This window comes from Salmo salar, chromosome 13 (assembly GCF_965601325.2).
Source record: "Salmo salar chromosome 13, fSalSal1, whole genome shotgun sequence".
Classification (NCBI taxonomy): Eukaryota; Metazoa; Chordata; class Actinopteri; order Salmoniformes; family Salmonidae; genus Salmo; species Salmo salar.
In genome coordinates this window covers 22,118,256-22,133,486 of record NC_138303.1, presented here as the reverse complement: position 1 = coordinate 22,133,486, position 15,231 = coordinate 22,118,256, and the positions used below count along the sequence as shown (strand labels likewise).

Here is a 15,231-nt window from a genome sequence, read left to right as displayed (position 1 = left end):
CTGAGCTACAGAGGACTATGTGTGTGAACCATGTCACCACTCACCAGTTCTTTGTCCGTGCAGGCGTTGAAGAAGTCCTGGTCTGAGATGGGGTCTGACAGGTAGGACTGCAGCAGGTTGAGCCTGAGACCTGTGGGCGGCTCGTTGGTCATCTTCACCCCATTCTGCAGGATGGTCACTGGGAACTGACACAGGGAAGAGGGTTATGAATCCACATCATGGATGCCGGTCATCCTATTGTATACTGGTTGACCAGGCTGGATGCAGTTTTGTACCCTACCTTGGGCGAGGGGTAGCTGGTGAGCCACAGTCGGAAGTCTGGGTGGCAGGTCTCTGGGCTAAAGTCCTCACAGATCTTCTCCAGGGTGGACATCCAGGAGACGGCCAAGTGGCAGTTCTGCAGGCACACCCAGGTGCCCTCTTTCATGGCCGAGCGGATCATCTTGGCAGCGATGGGGCCCTGGCCCTGGCCCAGGGAGATGGACTGGAACTTGGTGCCGCCCATGTTCTTGTCGTTGGCAAACTTCAGCAAGCCTGGAAGAGAGGGGCGGGGCGGAGCCATTTTCCGTATCAAACAAAAGCAGTAGCAGGTTTTAGGTCTGTGTATGAGATCAGTCGGGTACTACTTACTGGCCATGGGGTCAGCTCCAGGAGATAGCACAAACACCAGAGGGATGGTGGAGTTGGAGTCTGTGTAGCTCTTACTCAGGTCAAAGGGAGGCGGCTCCACAAACTTCTTCCCAAGTTTGTCAGTCACATAGTTTGTGATGGCCGGCACAATCTGGAAACATAAGGAGTAGCATACAACAGTAAGCATACATGCAAACATATGATATGTCCGCACACACACACCTATATCTACATTCAGCATCCTCTGTATTGATTTTCGAGTGTCCTCTTTGCATTGACTTTAGGTGGATAGCAAAAGTAAATAGGGATTGGCTTATTTCTCTCTCTAACCTTGTCTGGCCTGAGACAGCGGTAAATGATCATCTTCTGCAGGTCATTGAGGCAGTCACACCAGGGCTTAGGCAGATTGGTGTTATAGGGCTCTTTGCTATCATAGATGACCAAGAACTTATCTGGGATCTTGATGAAGCTCTCCCTATGAGAATCACAGAGAAGGGCCACATATTCCATATTTGAGTATTAGCAGAAACAAAATACTGAATAAATCTCTAATCCCCAAAACAAAAAGAGGCAAGCTCAGCAGTTTGTCTATGTCATACTTGAGTCCCTGGAGGTTGGGCAGGTGGCTGGCCCGGCAGATCTCGTCCCAGCTTTTGTCCTGCAGCCAGTGGGGGTCTGGGTTGGGGACGTTGTTCTGCAGACCCACCCCTCCAGTCAGCAGGAACATAAAGTCACCATATTCTATTTCCTTCTTCGCTCTGAGAAACCCCCCTCCGAAAAACAGACACTTGTCAGACACAAACAATCACGTTTATCCCACCTTATCTTAAATAGCATGTTTAAAGACAATTTTATTTGAACAAATATATGACTTCACTCATTTCACAAAAATCCATCTTAAATGTTTGACCTAGTACTGATCCTCAGTGTGTGGTATGGACTTACAGGAGGAGGTTGGAGCAGAGGAGGAATGAGAAGAGCAGTTTGTCCTTCTCAAACAGGGAGCGACACACGTTACAGTACAGGTTGAAGGTGAAGTGGTCGATGAGGTACCTCAGCCTTTTCTCCAGGATCTTGGACTTGTTACTGAAACACAGATGCCATGTGTTACCTCGGACACAAAGGAGCTTCGTTCTAACTGTACATCATATTCATTAACCAGTGACTCATGAGGTCTAAACCCTTGTTATCTGTGTAGGAGCATGTTTCTCACCTGTCCTGTATGGAGTTGATGTAGAGGTTGACGAACCAGCTGAGGGAGTACTGGTACATGGGGTCTATGTTGGCCAGGTCAGCGATGCTGAAGAACAGGATGGAGGAGTGCTTGGCGATGGCTCTGTAGCCCTCCCTAGACTCTGCTATCTTGACCTCTGTCTTCTCAGCAATCTGTGGGTTGGGAGATGGGGTAGAAGTTAGACCATCTCATTCTAATTGGCTTTCAACACATTTTGACTGAGTTCTTCCAGTGTGGTCCAGACCTGCTGTTTCTTGGAGATCTCGTTGGACATGATCTTGGCTGAGTCGAGGACCTGGATGGCGCTCTCATCCTCCAGGATGTTCCCCTCGGATGACAGTGTCTCCAGGATCTTGTCCTCGATCTCCTTCAGGACCTTCTTATTGGATGCAGACTGCAGAATCAGGGCGTTCCGCTCCTCCTCCAACTCCGGCCTGCAGAGAGAGACATGATGAGGTCAGGGGTTAGTCGTTTAGATTTATATCTTCATCATATACAGTCACAGTACGATTGGTCATAAACAGATCAATGCTTTTTGTGCAGTCTGTGCTGTATCTGGTAGACAGGTTAAGAGTTTATGTTATAACTTCATTACTGGAAAATGATCCACTATAAATAACAATAGATCTGCACAGCATAGCGAGTAGTGTAGTGTGTGTTGCTACACACACCTCTCCTTGGCGACCACAATGCCCAGCAGCTGGTCCTCAAGGCCCTCAGGGGTGATCATGAAGTTGAGCAGAGACACCTTGGTGGCCAGCTCCGGAAGGTAGTGGGGGTTCCGCAGCTTAGTTGTAATGTAGAACCGGAAGTCACATGAGTATTCGATTACACTCTCCCCCAGCCGGATACAGTCCATGCCCCCTGGATGACACAAACAAATAGTCTGTGATCAAATGACACCAGTATGTGATGATAAATCTTTGCACATGATATGATGTTCATCAGAGCGTGCCGTCCTGTTCGGTACCTTGTTTAAAGGTCTGTTTGAGCAGCAGGGGCTCCAGCGACGGGTCCAGCTCCTCCCCTACGTTCTCCAGCAGCAGAGGGGTCCCGAACTGGATGCAGTTCTCCAGGGTTCTCATGTAGTCTCCGTCCGTCAGCTTGATCACGCTCAGGTTGTTGTCCTTTTCAGAGTTCTTCACCCACTTGTTGGCCTGGCCCTGGGGGTCGATCATCAGGGGCCACCGGCGGGAGTTGCTGACGATGACCCCGTTGTCTATGGAGAAGCTGTCAGTGGGCAGGCCTGAGATGTTCCACGCCCGGATCTTTATGGGGTCTCCCAGGGTCTTACTCAGGGAGAAATCATCTGATGACGGAATGTTCTTAGACTGGAGGGTAGGAATAAATAACGAGATTAAGATTGGTGACAATAAATTGGTGTTGAGCTGAGGTGCTGCTGTATGTGCCTGTACCTTGCAGAGCTTGGTCCATATCTTGGCACAGTTCTGTCTGAAGGCAGCAGTGAAGGCTCCAAGGTAGGCGATGACGCCAGCTGAGATGAGCACGTCACCGGTCAGGTTATCATAGGTGTTCTGAAGGTCATCTGCTGCTTTGGACCACCTGTAGAGGGAAAGCACACACAGTACCTCAGGACGAAGCAAAGACCTCAGGTACTAATGGCCTACACAAACCATTTGAAACAATCAATTTATTTAATAATCTCCATCATCCAGAGCACCTGGTCTTCTCTCCTCCTAGGCCTCCGATGAGTTTCTCAGCTCTCTCCAGTTTTCGGGCACACAGGTCCACCTGGAACTCCAGCTGGGCCTTCTCCTCAGTCTTCTCCTCAAAGGTCTTCTGCAGCAGGGCCAGACGGTCCTCCACCTCCTTCAGCTCAGCTCTCTTCTGGTTCAGCAGGGACATGGTGGTGGCCAGAGACAGCTGAGCCTCGGCCAGGCCGGCCTTCTTAGGGGCCACTACCTTGGCCACTCTGTCGTAGATCTCCATGGCAGTGACCCACTTGCACAGGCCCTCGGCGGCAGAGGAGGCCTTGGCCACTTTGGTGGGATCAAAGTCAGGATTAGTCATGTACTCACTGCGGATCTTTTGCATCACAGGGACCTAGCCGGGAAAAGAGAAGAGAGTCAATTAAAACGTATATAGATTTATATTGATACTTCAGTTTAAATGCAATTCAACACATTTGTTTTTTCACCGGGACTCACAGGGATGTTGTCCTTGTCGTACTCTTTCAGGTCTCGTAGGAAATTCATGTCTCCAAGGAGCTTTTTGCTCGGACCCCAGTAGTCAAGAATCTATTCAAATGGTAAGAAAACATAATTAAACATATAAGCAAACACATTTTATTTAATAAATGAAAAAAGAGGTAGAGCAGTTCCTGACCTTCTGTCCAGTCCCAGCAGGATCAACAATTTTATCAGGTTTCAGCTCTTTCATCACACACACAGCCGCCATCACCAGCTTTACCCCCGACGGAGGGCTCTTCATCGACTTCACGATGGTCACGTCAGAGGGCTGAGAGGGAAGAGAGATCAGACAAGATCATACTTTGTCTGTTTGCTTTGTGTAAGTCTCCTTTCAATCCCCTTTCGTAAGACTGTGCAGGGCAGGCTGATCTCTGCTTGATCAGAATCCCAAGAGTGTTGGACCAGTAACTGAAAGGTCAATGGTTCGAATCCTGAGCAGGCAAGGTGGAAAAATCTGCCGTTCTGCCCTTGAGCATGGCACTTAACCCCCAACAACAACTGCTCCCCGGACGTCATCGACGCTGATGTCGATTAAGACAAGCCCCCCCCCCCCCCCCCGCACTTCTCTGATTCAGAGGGTTGGGTTAAATGCAGCAGACACATTTCGGTTGAATGCAATCAGTTGTGCAACTGACAAGGTATCCCCCTTTCCCTTCCCTACCTTCAGGGTGTCCAGGGCTGAGAGGGCCATCTCCAGGGCAGGTATGGCCTCTGCCAGGTCGCTCTCACACTCGTTCTTCAGGGCCTGGGCCTCATTGGCCTTCAGAGTGGCAGCCTCCTCGTCCACACGCACCACCTTACTCTTGGCCTCCACCTGCACTGACTCTACCTCTAACACCTTCATCATCTTGGTGTTGTCTATCTTGGCCTGCTCCAGTTTAGGCTGCAAGTCCACCAGCTCCTTCTTCATCTCACTCACCTACACAACAGATATGAGGGACAGAGCTAAGGCTGAGCACAGTGTAATACAAAGGGGTGAATGCAGACACATCAAAGGTTCAAGAACACTTGTTTCAAGTTGCCTTAGGTCTCAAGTCACAGTACATAATGAGGCAACAAACCATGACACACACAATCCACATAGATCTCTACATTCATGTTGTCGCAAGATAAAAACAATCGGTTTGATGTACCTGAGACTCAGCGAAGGCCAGTTTGTCCAGGCCGTTGGTGTACCTCTTCTTGGCCTTCATGACCATGTCTCTCTTCTGGGTGAGCAGCTGACGGAACGCAGCGATCAACTCCAGGTAGGAGGTGGGTGTCACGTAGTTATGGCGACCCAGCTCCGAAAGGAACCTGGGAACAACAACATCCTCAGCTATCGTGCAATAAATATGTAATAAATCTGTCTTTGATTTTAGTCTGTTTTGATAAAGTCATTCAAATGGAATTGCTGTGTTTCTTTTGTCATCAATAACTTCTGTAGCATGAGAAGAGAATATCTGATATCTGTGTTAAATTAGATGGAAAGGAAGAGCTGTATGTACTTGTGAGAGAGCTGGATGGCGGAGGTGTGGAAGGTCTTGCAGATGGGCATGACCTCCTGTCTCTCATGCTCACTCATCTCCAACGACTCCAGGAACTTGTTGGCCACGCGCTCCAGCGCCTCCTCTGGCCAGGGCTGGGAGATGCAGTTCAGAGACGAGGTGAGGGAAGTTGATAAGCAAAAGATTGTTGATATTACTTCATGGTTAGTATACAGTGTAAGCCATCAGATTCAATAGGTTTTGTACTGCCTCTGTACCTGGAACCAGTTGATGGTGCAGCAGTTGATGAGGGAGGGGAACTGGCGTAGTCGGTTGCGGAAGGCCTCTCCTATAGGACTGAAGGCCACTATGATGTGCAAGTTTTCCCTGCAGCGCGACACAAAGTAGGCAAACAGGGCCAGGGGGCTGAACTCCACACTCTTATTGCCAGCCTGGGCGATAGGCCGCACCGCCTGGGGAGAGAGAGGGAGCAGGCAGAGGCTGCAATGATTATTCCTCTCATTCACAACACCCACTGTGAATGCTTCTGCTTAGATAATGTGAAGGGCAGTAACCCCAGCAACTCCACCCCCAACCATAGCCTAACTCTAATAAGCCAAAGCCTATTATCCATCTTACTGGTCTGTGAAAACCTACCTCCATGATTTCCGCCTTCTCGTCTGTGGCGAACAGGTTGGGCACCTCTCCTGTGTTCAGGACACTGTCCACATCCTCCAGGAAGGCCTCCTCCTTGATCTGAGAGTCAGTTAGCAGGAATACCGTCTTCTGACCCTTCACCCCTGCACTCTTCAGCAGGAACTGCAGCAAAGGAAAAAGCAAACAATCAAAAAAATGATATGGAACACACACAACAAGTCCTCTAGTGACAACTCTTCAATTATCTGTAGACTGTTGCCATTACAGTCCAACCTGGCCTGGAATAATCTCTCTGTTAATAGTCTAAAGTCTCACCTTGAGGTCGTCCCTCCACTCGTTCAGGCCGTAGCTCTTGGAGATCTCTGGCTGGAACAGGGTCATCTTGGCCATGGAGGTGGCTAGGCGGGTGATGGATTGGCGCCCGCTGCCCCCCACCCCCACCAGCAGGGCATTGCCCCCAGGCTGCTTCAGCACACGGCTGATACGAGACAGGTGCTCCAGCACGTAGCTAAACGCAAATGGACAAAAACAGAGTCATACTCAGTTTTCCAGTGAGTGTAGCTAACCTCTCATGCTGTGCTGCTTATAAAAACCCAAACCCTGGAGCTTGACGTTAAAGGCCTTTACCGAAAGATGACAAGGTTCATGCGGTTCTTGTGTGTCTGGTTATACTCATCCAGACAGAGCTCCACCACCTGGCCGAAGCTCTCCATGGAGGGCACCTCAGAGTACAGACGATCATTGTCCTCCAGGTCAGGGTTCATGTAGTCCCCAAACAGCAGGTTACGCATGTCCTCCTCACGCGGCTAGCGACAGGGAACACAGGAACCTCATCACCACAACTAAACAACAGTAAACAAACCACTATCAAAAACAACATCTTCTGTACTTACTGCCTTGTTGCTTGGAGACTTCAGGTGGTCAAACACCTGCTCAAAGTTCTCCTTGAAGTGGTCCCTGACGATGTCGTTCATTAGGAGGTAGAGCCAGGCGCGGTCCTGGTCATCCACCAGACGGTCGTAGTAGACGCGGAACACCTCGTGGACAAAGAGGCGGATCATGGTGCGTTTGTTCTCCAGGGACTCCTTCTTGAGGAGAAGGCAACCCTGCACCACGCGGCTAAAATCGCGCAGGTTGAACGTGTAGTGGGACTTGGCTGGTGTGGGGAGCAGGTTGTCCATGGCCTTCTTGTAGACCTTTTGAGAGACGTGGGCGAAGCATTAGGCAAGAAGAGAAACGGAAAGTGAAATAACTTGATTTTACATGATTTAAAAAGAGTCAGAACGAAGTGTAAAGAGTAACAATCACACCTTTTTACTCTCGTATATGATTAAATCTAGTGGGTTTTATGCTTGTGGAAATAAAATAACTATCAATGTAATCTCCTGAACCTTCTCACCTCCATAGTGGCAGCCACTATCTGATTGCCCACGGTGAAGTAGTCTGGGGGGAACTCGTTGTTGCGGAGGTAGAAGGCCACCACGTTGGAGAAGATGCGCACCATGGTGTCGTCACTGAAGGCGTTGATGCTGGTGATGTTGAAGTGCCGCAGGAAGCGAGGCGTCACCGCGTTCCTCCCGCCACCAGGAGGCCCCATAGCTGAGATCAGCTGCAGGTCCACCAGGGTGATCTTAGTGGTGTCCTTCAGGTCATACCTGGGAAGACAGTGAAAGTAAACTTTAGAGACATGATAAGTTCCAGGTATGTCACTGATCATTATAGATATGATGGCATTGTAATGTAGTAGTCTCTAACCAGTTGCCATGGTCAAAGTATTGGCGTAGGAGTTCCACGGGAGGCTGTGCCCCAAACTGCTCCAGGGCAGGCATGTTCATGTCATCCACAAATATGACACACTTTTTCCCCATGGGGGGGCCAAACACCCCCTTCCTCCTCTTGTCCAGCCTGGACATGATGATGTTCTACAAACAGTGGAAGAATATACTGTATAAACAGTGAGCTCCAAAAGTATTGGGACAGTGCCACATATTATTATTTGGGGGATTTTAAATGACATAATGACTATGAGGTTAAATTGCAGACTGTCAGCTTTAATTTGAGGGTATTTTCATCCACATCCACAGCATTGGGCCAAATTCACTGATATGTGTATTAAAGTAGTAAAAAGTTAAGTAGGTGGTCTCATATTCATAGCACCACTGCTAGATTAAGCTTGGGACTCTACAAATTTGTTGGATGGATTTGCTGTTTGTTTTGGTTGTGGTTCAGATAATGTTTTGTCCAGTAGAAATGAATGGTAAATAATGTATTGTGTTATTTTGGAGTCACTTTTACTGTAAATACGAGTAGAATATGTTTGTAAATGCTTCTACATTAATGTGGAGGCAACCATTATTACAGATAATCCTGAATAAATTGTAAATAATAATGAGTGAGAAAGTTAGACGCACCAATATCATACCCCCTCCAAAATGCTAACTTCCCATTATTGTAATAGTGAGAGGTTAGCGTGTCCTGGGGGTATGATATGTGCGTCTGTAAAGTTCTCACTCATCATTATTCACGATTCATTCAGGATTATCTGTAATCATGATAGCGTCCACATTAATGTAGGACTAAATACTTAACTTTTACTACTTTAATACACATAAGTATTTTAATACACATAATTTGTCCCAATAATTTGGGGTCCCTATACACAAAACGTGCAGTACTTTCTAAACGGTTCACCTGATATGGATGCAAATACCCTAAAATTATAGCTGACAGTCTGCACTTTAACCTTATATATACATATATATATATATATATACATACACACACACACACACACACACTACCGGTCAAAAGCTTTAGAACACCTAATCATTCAAGGGTATTTATTTATTTTTACTATTTTCTACATTGTAGAATAATAGTGAAGACATCAAACCTATGAAATAACACATATGGAATCATTTAGTAACCAAAAAAAGTGTTCAACAAATCAAAATATATTTTCTAATTTAGATTCTTCAAGTAGCCACCCTTTGCCTTGATGACAGCTTTGCACACTCTTGGCATTCTGTCAACCAGCTTCATGAGGTTGTCACCTGGAACGAATTTCAATTAAAGGTGTGCCTTCTTAAAAGTTAATATGTGGAATTTCTTTCCTTCTTAATGTGTTTGAGCCAATCAGTAGTGTTGTTAAGACGTAGGGGAAGTATACAGAAGATAGCCCTATTTGGTAAAAGACCAAGTCTATATTATGTCAAGAACAGCTCAAATAAGCAAAAAGAAATGGCAGTCCATCATTACTTTAAGACATTAAGGTCAGTCAATGCGGAACATTTCTAGAACTTTTAAAGTGCAGTCGCAAAAACCCTTAAGCACTATGATGAAACTGGCTCTCATGAGGACCGCCACAGGAATGGAAGACCCAGAGTTACCTTTGCTGCAGAGGATAAGTTCATTAGAGTTTCCAGTGTCAGAAATTGCAGCCCAAATAAATGCTTCACAGAGTTCAAGTAACAGACACATCTCAACATCAATTGTTCAGAGGAGACTGTGTGAATCAGGGCTTTGTGGTCAAATTGCTGCAAAGAAACCACTGCTAAAGGACACCAATAAGAAGATACTTGCTTGGGCCAAGAAAAACGAGCAATGGACATTAGACCGGTGGAAATCTGTCCTTTGGTCTGGAGTCCAAATTGGAGATTTTTGATTCCAACCGCCATGTCTTTGAGAGACGTGGTGTGGGTGAACGGATGATCTCTGCATGTGTATATCCCACCGTAAAGCATGGAGGAGGATGTGTTATGGTGTGGAGTGCTTTGCTGGTGACACTGTCTGTGATTTATTTAGAATTCAAGGCACAATTAACCAGCATGACTACCACAGTATTCTGCAGCGACACGCCATCCCATCTGGTTGGGCTTAGTGGGACTATCATTTGTTTTTCAACAGGACAATGACCCAACACACCTCCAGGCTGTGGAAGGGCAATTTGACCAAGAAGGAGAGTGATGGAGTGTTACATCAGATGACCTGGCCTCCACAATCACCCAACCTCAACCAAATTGAGATGGTTTGGGATGAATTGGACCACAGAGTAAAGGAAAAGCAGCCAACAAGTGCTCAGCATATGTGGGAACTCCTTCAAGACTGTTGGAAAAGCCTTCTTCATGAAGCTGGTTGACAGAATGCCAAGAGTGTGCAAAGCTGTCATCAAGGTAAAGGGTGGCTATTTGAAGAATCTCAAATATAAAATATATTTTCATTTGTTTAACACTTTTTTTGTTACTACATGATTACATAAGTGTTATTTCATAGTTGTGATGTCTTCACTATTATTCTACAATGTAGAAAATAGTCAAAATAAAAAAAAATACTTGAATTAGTAGGTGTGTCCAAACCTTTGACTGGCACTGTATATACACACACTACCGGTCAAATGTTTTAGAATGCAGAATGCTGTTGTAGCCATGCTGGTTAAGTGTGCCTTGAATTCTAAAATACATCACAGACAGTGTCACCAACAAAGCACCCCCACACCATCACACCTCCATGCTTTACGGTGGGAAATACACATGCGGAGATCATCCGTTCACCCACACCGCGTCTCACAAAGACACAGCGGTTTAGAACCAAAAATCTCAAATTTGGACTCCAGACCAAAGGACACATTTCCACCGATCTAAAGAAGGCCAGCATCCCGGAGTCACCTCTTTACTGTTGACGTTGAGACTGGTGTTTTGCGGGTACTATTTAATTAAGCTGCCAGTTGAGGACTCGTGAGGCGTCTGTTTCTCAAACTAGACACTCGAATGTACTTGTCTTCTTGCTCTGTTGTGCACCAGGGCCTCCCACTCCTCTTTCTATTCTGGTTAGAGACAGTTTGCGCTGTTCTGTGAAGGGAGCAGTACACAGCGTTGTATGAGATCTTCAGTTTATTGGCAATTTCTTGCATGGAATAGCCTTCATTTCTCAGAACAAGAATAGACTGACGAGTTTCAAAAGAAAGTTATTTGTTTCTGGCCATTTTGAGCCTGTAATCAAACCCACAAAAGCTGATGCTCCAGATACTCAACTAGTCTAAAGAAGGCCAGTTTTATCGCGTCTTTAATTAGCATAACATTTTTCAGCTGTGCTAACATAATTGCAAAAGGGTTTTCTAATGATCAATTAGCCTTTTATGATAAATGATAAACTTGGATTAGCTAACACAATGTGCAATTGGAACACAGGAATGATGGTTGCTGATAATGGGCCTCTGTACGCCTATGTAAATATTCCATAAAAAAATCTGCCGTTTCCAGCTACAATAGTCATTTACAACATTAACAATGTCTACACTGTATTTCTGATCAATTTGATGTTATTTTAACAGACCAAATAAATGTGCTTTTCTGTGAAATGAATTGAGTATCCAGTGATCAGACGTGATCAACATACTGTATGACAGAGATCATGTTTCATACAGATCTGCTATCTTAATTTGATCACTCTGTTGTCGCAGACAATGTTCCTGCATAGAAGGAAATGCAAATTGTAGTGTATTCAATGTTTAAAAAGGCTTTTAAAGTTTGTAATTTCCACTTAAAAAAATGTCAGACTTGATTTGCCCTAACAAAAAATGTATCAAACCCTTAAAAAAATACAAAAATCCATTAATTATAATCCACAAAATCATTCACATTGCCTGTTGCTGCAGGATTATTTTCCTGCTGCGAGAAACAGGGTCAAATTAAGATAGCGCATCTGTAGCTCTTCATTATTCACCTGGCTCTGGTTAGCGCTGGTGCGTGCTGAGAAGTTGATGAAGAAAGGCAGGTAGCGGTCCTTGTCCAGGTTGTTCATGAGTTTCTCCTTCACATACACAGACTTCCCCGTCCCAGTGGGCCCCACAAACAGCAACGGCCTTCACAGAGAGAGACAGACATATGATCAGTGGCTGTTTTACAATATAACGCATCAACTGAATATTATGATCTTTGAAACCACAATGCAAGTGCTTAAACACAAATTACAACCCCATTATTCTGGGTGTGTTGATGCACGCTTACACTCTATATTCGATGCAGAGGTCCATGAGGTAGGTGTATCGGACCGTGTCTATGGTGGGGACGATGATATCCTGCACTTTGGTGTTCTTGTCCCCCAGATTGATGTTCTTGATCGAGTCAGTCCAGTGCACCCAGCGACCTTTCCCTTTAAACTGTGAAAAAAAAAAAAGTATTTTCATAGAAACTGAAAAATAGTTTTACACTGCAGAAGCCTTATTGACCAGTGGAATGTTACAGACCTCGTAGTAATAGTCGTAGACCAGACCCTTCTCATCGTGGGGACATTCCCATTTGGACACAGAAGCAGGGATGGGGTGGTTGTCTGCCTTCCCTAAGATGATGTCTCTGAGGTACTCATCAAACCTCTTCCTGCTGTCCGTATCACAGCTGCCCCCCACCGACCACACCAGGGAGAAGGCAAAGGCTGCCTGCCACAGAAAGAGAGATGGAGTTGAGCTGAGTATGTTGATTTCTGTCATTTCAATTCAGTATAGCCACGCACAGCAGTACTTTGTTTAATCTCTTACCATGACCCACGTCCGTATGTTTTTGTTACCCGTGTCCTCCTTCAAAGGTTGGGTGAGCAGCATTTCAAAGAGCCGAATCAGGGACACCACTGTGTTGCTGTTGCTGGTGGGGACAACCTCCTAGAACATATGAAAGCAATCAGAAATGTTATAGAGCTTGTAAACTATTTAAAAAATATATATATATATATATACAGTGGGGCGAACAAGTATTTCCAGAAAATCCAGAAAATCACATTGTATGATTTTTAAGTAATTAATTTGCATTTTATTGCATGACATATGTATTTGATCACCTACCAACCAGTAAGAATTCTGTCTCTCACAGACCTGTTTGTTTTTCTTTAAGAAGCCCTCCTGTTCTCCACTCATTACCTGTATTAACTGCACCTGTTTGAACTCGTTACCTGTATAATAGACCCCTGTCCACACACTCAATCAAACAGACTCCAACCTCTCCACAATGGCCAAGACCAGAGAGCTGTGTAAGGACATCAGGGATAAAATTGTAGACCTGCACAAGGCTGGAATGGGCTACAGGACAATAGGCAAGCAGCTTGGTGAGAAGGCAACAACTGTTGGCGCAATTATTAGAAAATGGAAGAAGTTCAAGATGACGGTCAATCACCCTCGGTCTGGGGCTCCATGCAAGATCTCACCTCGTGAGGCATCAATGATCATGAGGAAGGTGAGGGATCAGCCCAGAACTACACAGCAGGACCTGGTCAATGACCTGAAGAGAGCTGGGACCACAGTCTCAAAGAAAACCATTAGTAACACACTACGCCGTCATGGATTAAAATCCTGCAGCGCACGCAAGGTCCCCCTGCTCAAGCCAGCGCATGTCCAGGCCCGTCTGAAGTTTGCCAATTACCATCTGGATGATCCAGAGGAGGAATGGGAGAAGGTCATGTGGTCTGATGAGACAAAAATAGAGCTTTTTGGTCTAAACTCCACTCGCCGTGTTTGGAGGAAGAAGAAGGATGAGTACAACCCCAAGAACACCATCCCAACCGTGAAGCATGGAGGTGGAAACATCATTCTTTGGGGATGCTTTTCTGCAAAGGGGACAGGACGACTGCACCGTATTGAGGGGAGGATGGATGGGGCCATGTATAGCGAGATCTTGGCCAACAACCTCCTTCCCTCAGTAAGAGCATTGAAGATGGGTCGTGGCTGGGTCTTCCAGCATGACAACGACCCTAAACACACAGCCAGGGCAACTAAGGAGTGGCTCCGTAAGAAGCATCTCAAGGTCCTGGAGTGTTCTAGCCAGTCTCCAGACCTGAACCCAATAGAAAATCTTTGGAGGGAGCTGAAAGTCCGTATTGCCCAGCGACAGCCCCGAAACCTGAAGGATCTGGAGAAGATCTGTATGGAGGAGAGGGCCAAAATCCCTGCTGCAGTGTGTGTAAACCTGGTCAAGAACTACAAGAAACGTATGATCTCTGTAATTGCAAACAAAGGTTTCTGTACCAAATATTAAGTTCTGCTTTTGTGATGTATCAAATACTTTTGTCATGCAATAAAATGCAAATTAATTACTTAAAAATCATACAATGTGATTTTTCTGGATTTTTGTTTTAGATTTCGTCTCTCACAGTTGAAGTGTACCTATGATAAAATTACAGACCTCTACATGCTTTGTAAGTAGGAAAACCAGCAAAATCGGCAGTGTATCAAATACTTGTTCTCCCCACTGTATGTGTGTGTGTGTGTGTGTGTGTATATATATATATATATATATATATATATATATACACACACACACTGTGGTGCAGGGCAATAGCCGATATACAGGATCAAACTCCAATTGATGCTTCTGGACTTAAAGCTTGTGGTCCACCCACCCTGCATTGTTTGCGTAGCATCCTGAGGGAGGGGGGCAGGAGCCAGTGGAAGAGCTCCATGAGCAGGCCTGTGTTTTCTGGAGCCTGCAGGGGCTCTGGCAGGGTGTTGATCCAGGAGGTCACCAGGGGTTCCCAGCCCAGCTGAGAAGGCTCCATGTAGATCATACCACACCTGCTCACTGTCGCCGGCTGGGGAGGGATAGATTTACAGATTCGTGAAACATACTGTTGTTGGACAAGAGAAGAAGTCTACCTGTACCTGTAAGTGTGTTGATGGCTTGTTGACTTACAGAGGCCTGAGACAGGTCCATGGCTTCAAAGATTAGACTCATCTGATTGGACATCTGGATGATCTCTCCACTCATCAAGCACAGCTGTGGGAGAGAAGGAAGCATACAGCAAGTAGTTACAGTTGCTTTATGCATCCACCTGGTATGTCATTAAGGCATTATATTGGATGATATTTGTTGTGGACTCATATTCTTGCCTTCTTGTTGTCGTCGAGCACAGTGTTCATGCTCTCAATCCACAGTGTGTCTATAGGCCCGTCGAACACCACCCACTTACGGTCCGGGGTCTCCGACGACGCAAACTCACGAAACGTGTTGGCCACAATCCCATCTGCCCACTGAGCAACACCAACAGAGACAGG

The 15,231-nt window shown here is 45.9% G+C and overlaps 1 protein-coding gene across 1 annotated transcript in view; it reads right to left on the bottom strand.

Annotated features, from left to right (window-relative positions):
• dnah12 (dynein, axonemal, heavy chain 12) overlaps window positions 1-15,231 on the bottom strand; it is a 39,448-nt gene that overhangs the window by 3,081 nt on the left and 21,136 nt on the right. The window contains exons 33-63 of the mRNA XM_014134758.3: window positions 15,067-15,207; window positions 14,870-14,953; window positions 14,580-14,768; window positions 12,730-12,849; window positions 12,442-12,630; window positions 12,203-12,354; window positions 11,919-12,057; window positions 7,953-8,119; window positions 7,597-7,852; window positions 7,091-7,393; window positions 6,825-7,003; window positions 6,513-6,705; window positions 6,198-6,359; window positions 5,819-6,013; window positions 5,562-5,695; window positions 5,208-5,370; window positions 4,736-4,993; window positions 4,211-4,342; window positions 4,033-4,122; window positions 3,546-3,928; window positions 3,280-3,427; window positions 2,835-3,195; window positions 2,536-2,728; window positions 2,109-2,298; window positions 1,844-2,016; window positions 1,576-1,716; window positions 1,230-1,388; window positions 961-1,105; window positions 631-781; window positions 281-534; window positions 45-185 (exon numbers count right to left, since the gene is read on the bottom strand). Of these exons, the coding sequence (XP_013990233.2) occupies window positions 45-185; window positions 281-534; window positions 631-781; window positions 961-1,105; window positions 1,230-1,388; window positions 1,576-1,716; window positions 1,844-2,016; window positions 2,109-2,298; window positions 2,536-2,728; window positions 2,835-3,195; window positions 3,280-3,427; window positions 3,546-3,928; window positions 4,033-4,122; window positions 4,211-4,342; window positions 4,736-4,993; window positions 5,208-5,370; window positions 5,562-5,695; window positions 5,819-6,013; window positions 6,198-6,359; window positions 6,513-6,705; window positions 6,825-7,003; window positions 7,091-7,393; window positions 7,597-7,852; window positions 7,953-8,119; window positions 11,919-12,057; window positions 12,203-12,354; window positions 12,442-12,630; window positions 12,730-12,849; window positions 14,580-14,768; window positions 14,870-14,953; window positions 15,067-15,207 (5,685 nt within the window). The remainder of the gene's footprint in view (window positions 1-44; window positions 186-280; window positions 535-630; window positions 782-960; window positions 1,106-1,229; window positions 1,389-1,575; window positions 1,717-1,843; window positions 2,017-2,108; window positions 2,299-2,535; window positions 2,729-2,834; window positions 3,196-3,279; window positions 3,428-3,545; window positions 3,929-4,032; window positions 4,123-4,210; window positions 4,343-4,735; window positions 4,994-5,207; window positions 5,371-5,561; window positions 5,696-5,818; window positions 6,014-6,197; window positions 6,360-6,512; window positions 6,706-6,824; window positions 7,004-7,090; window positions 7,394-7,596; window positions 7,853-7,952; window positions 8,120-11,918; window positions 12,058-12,202; window positions 12,355-12,441; window positions 12,631-12,729; window positions 12,850-14,579; window positions 14,769-14,869; window positions 14,954-15,066; window positions 15,208-15,231) is intronic.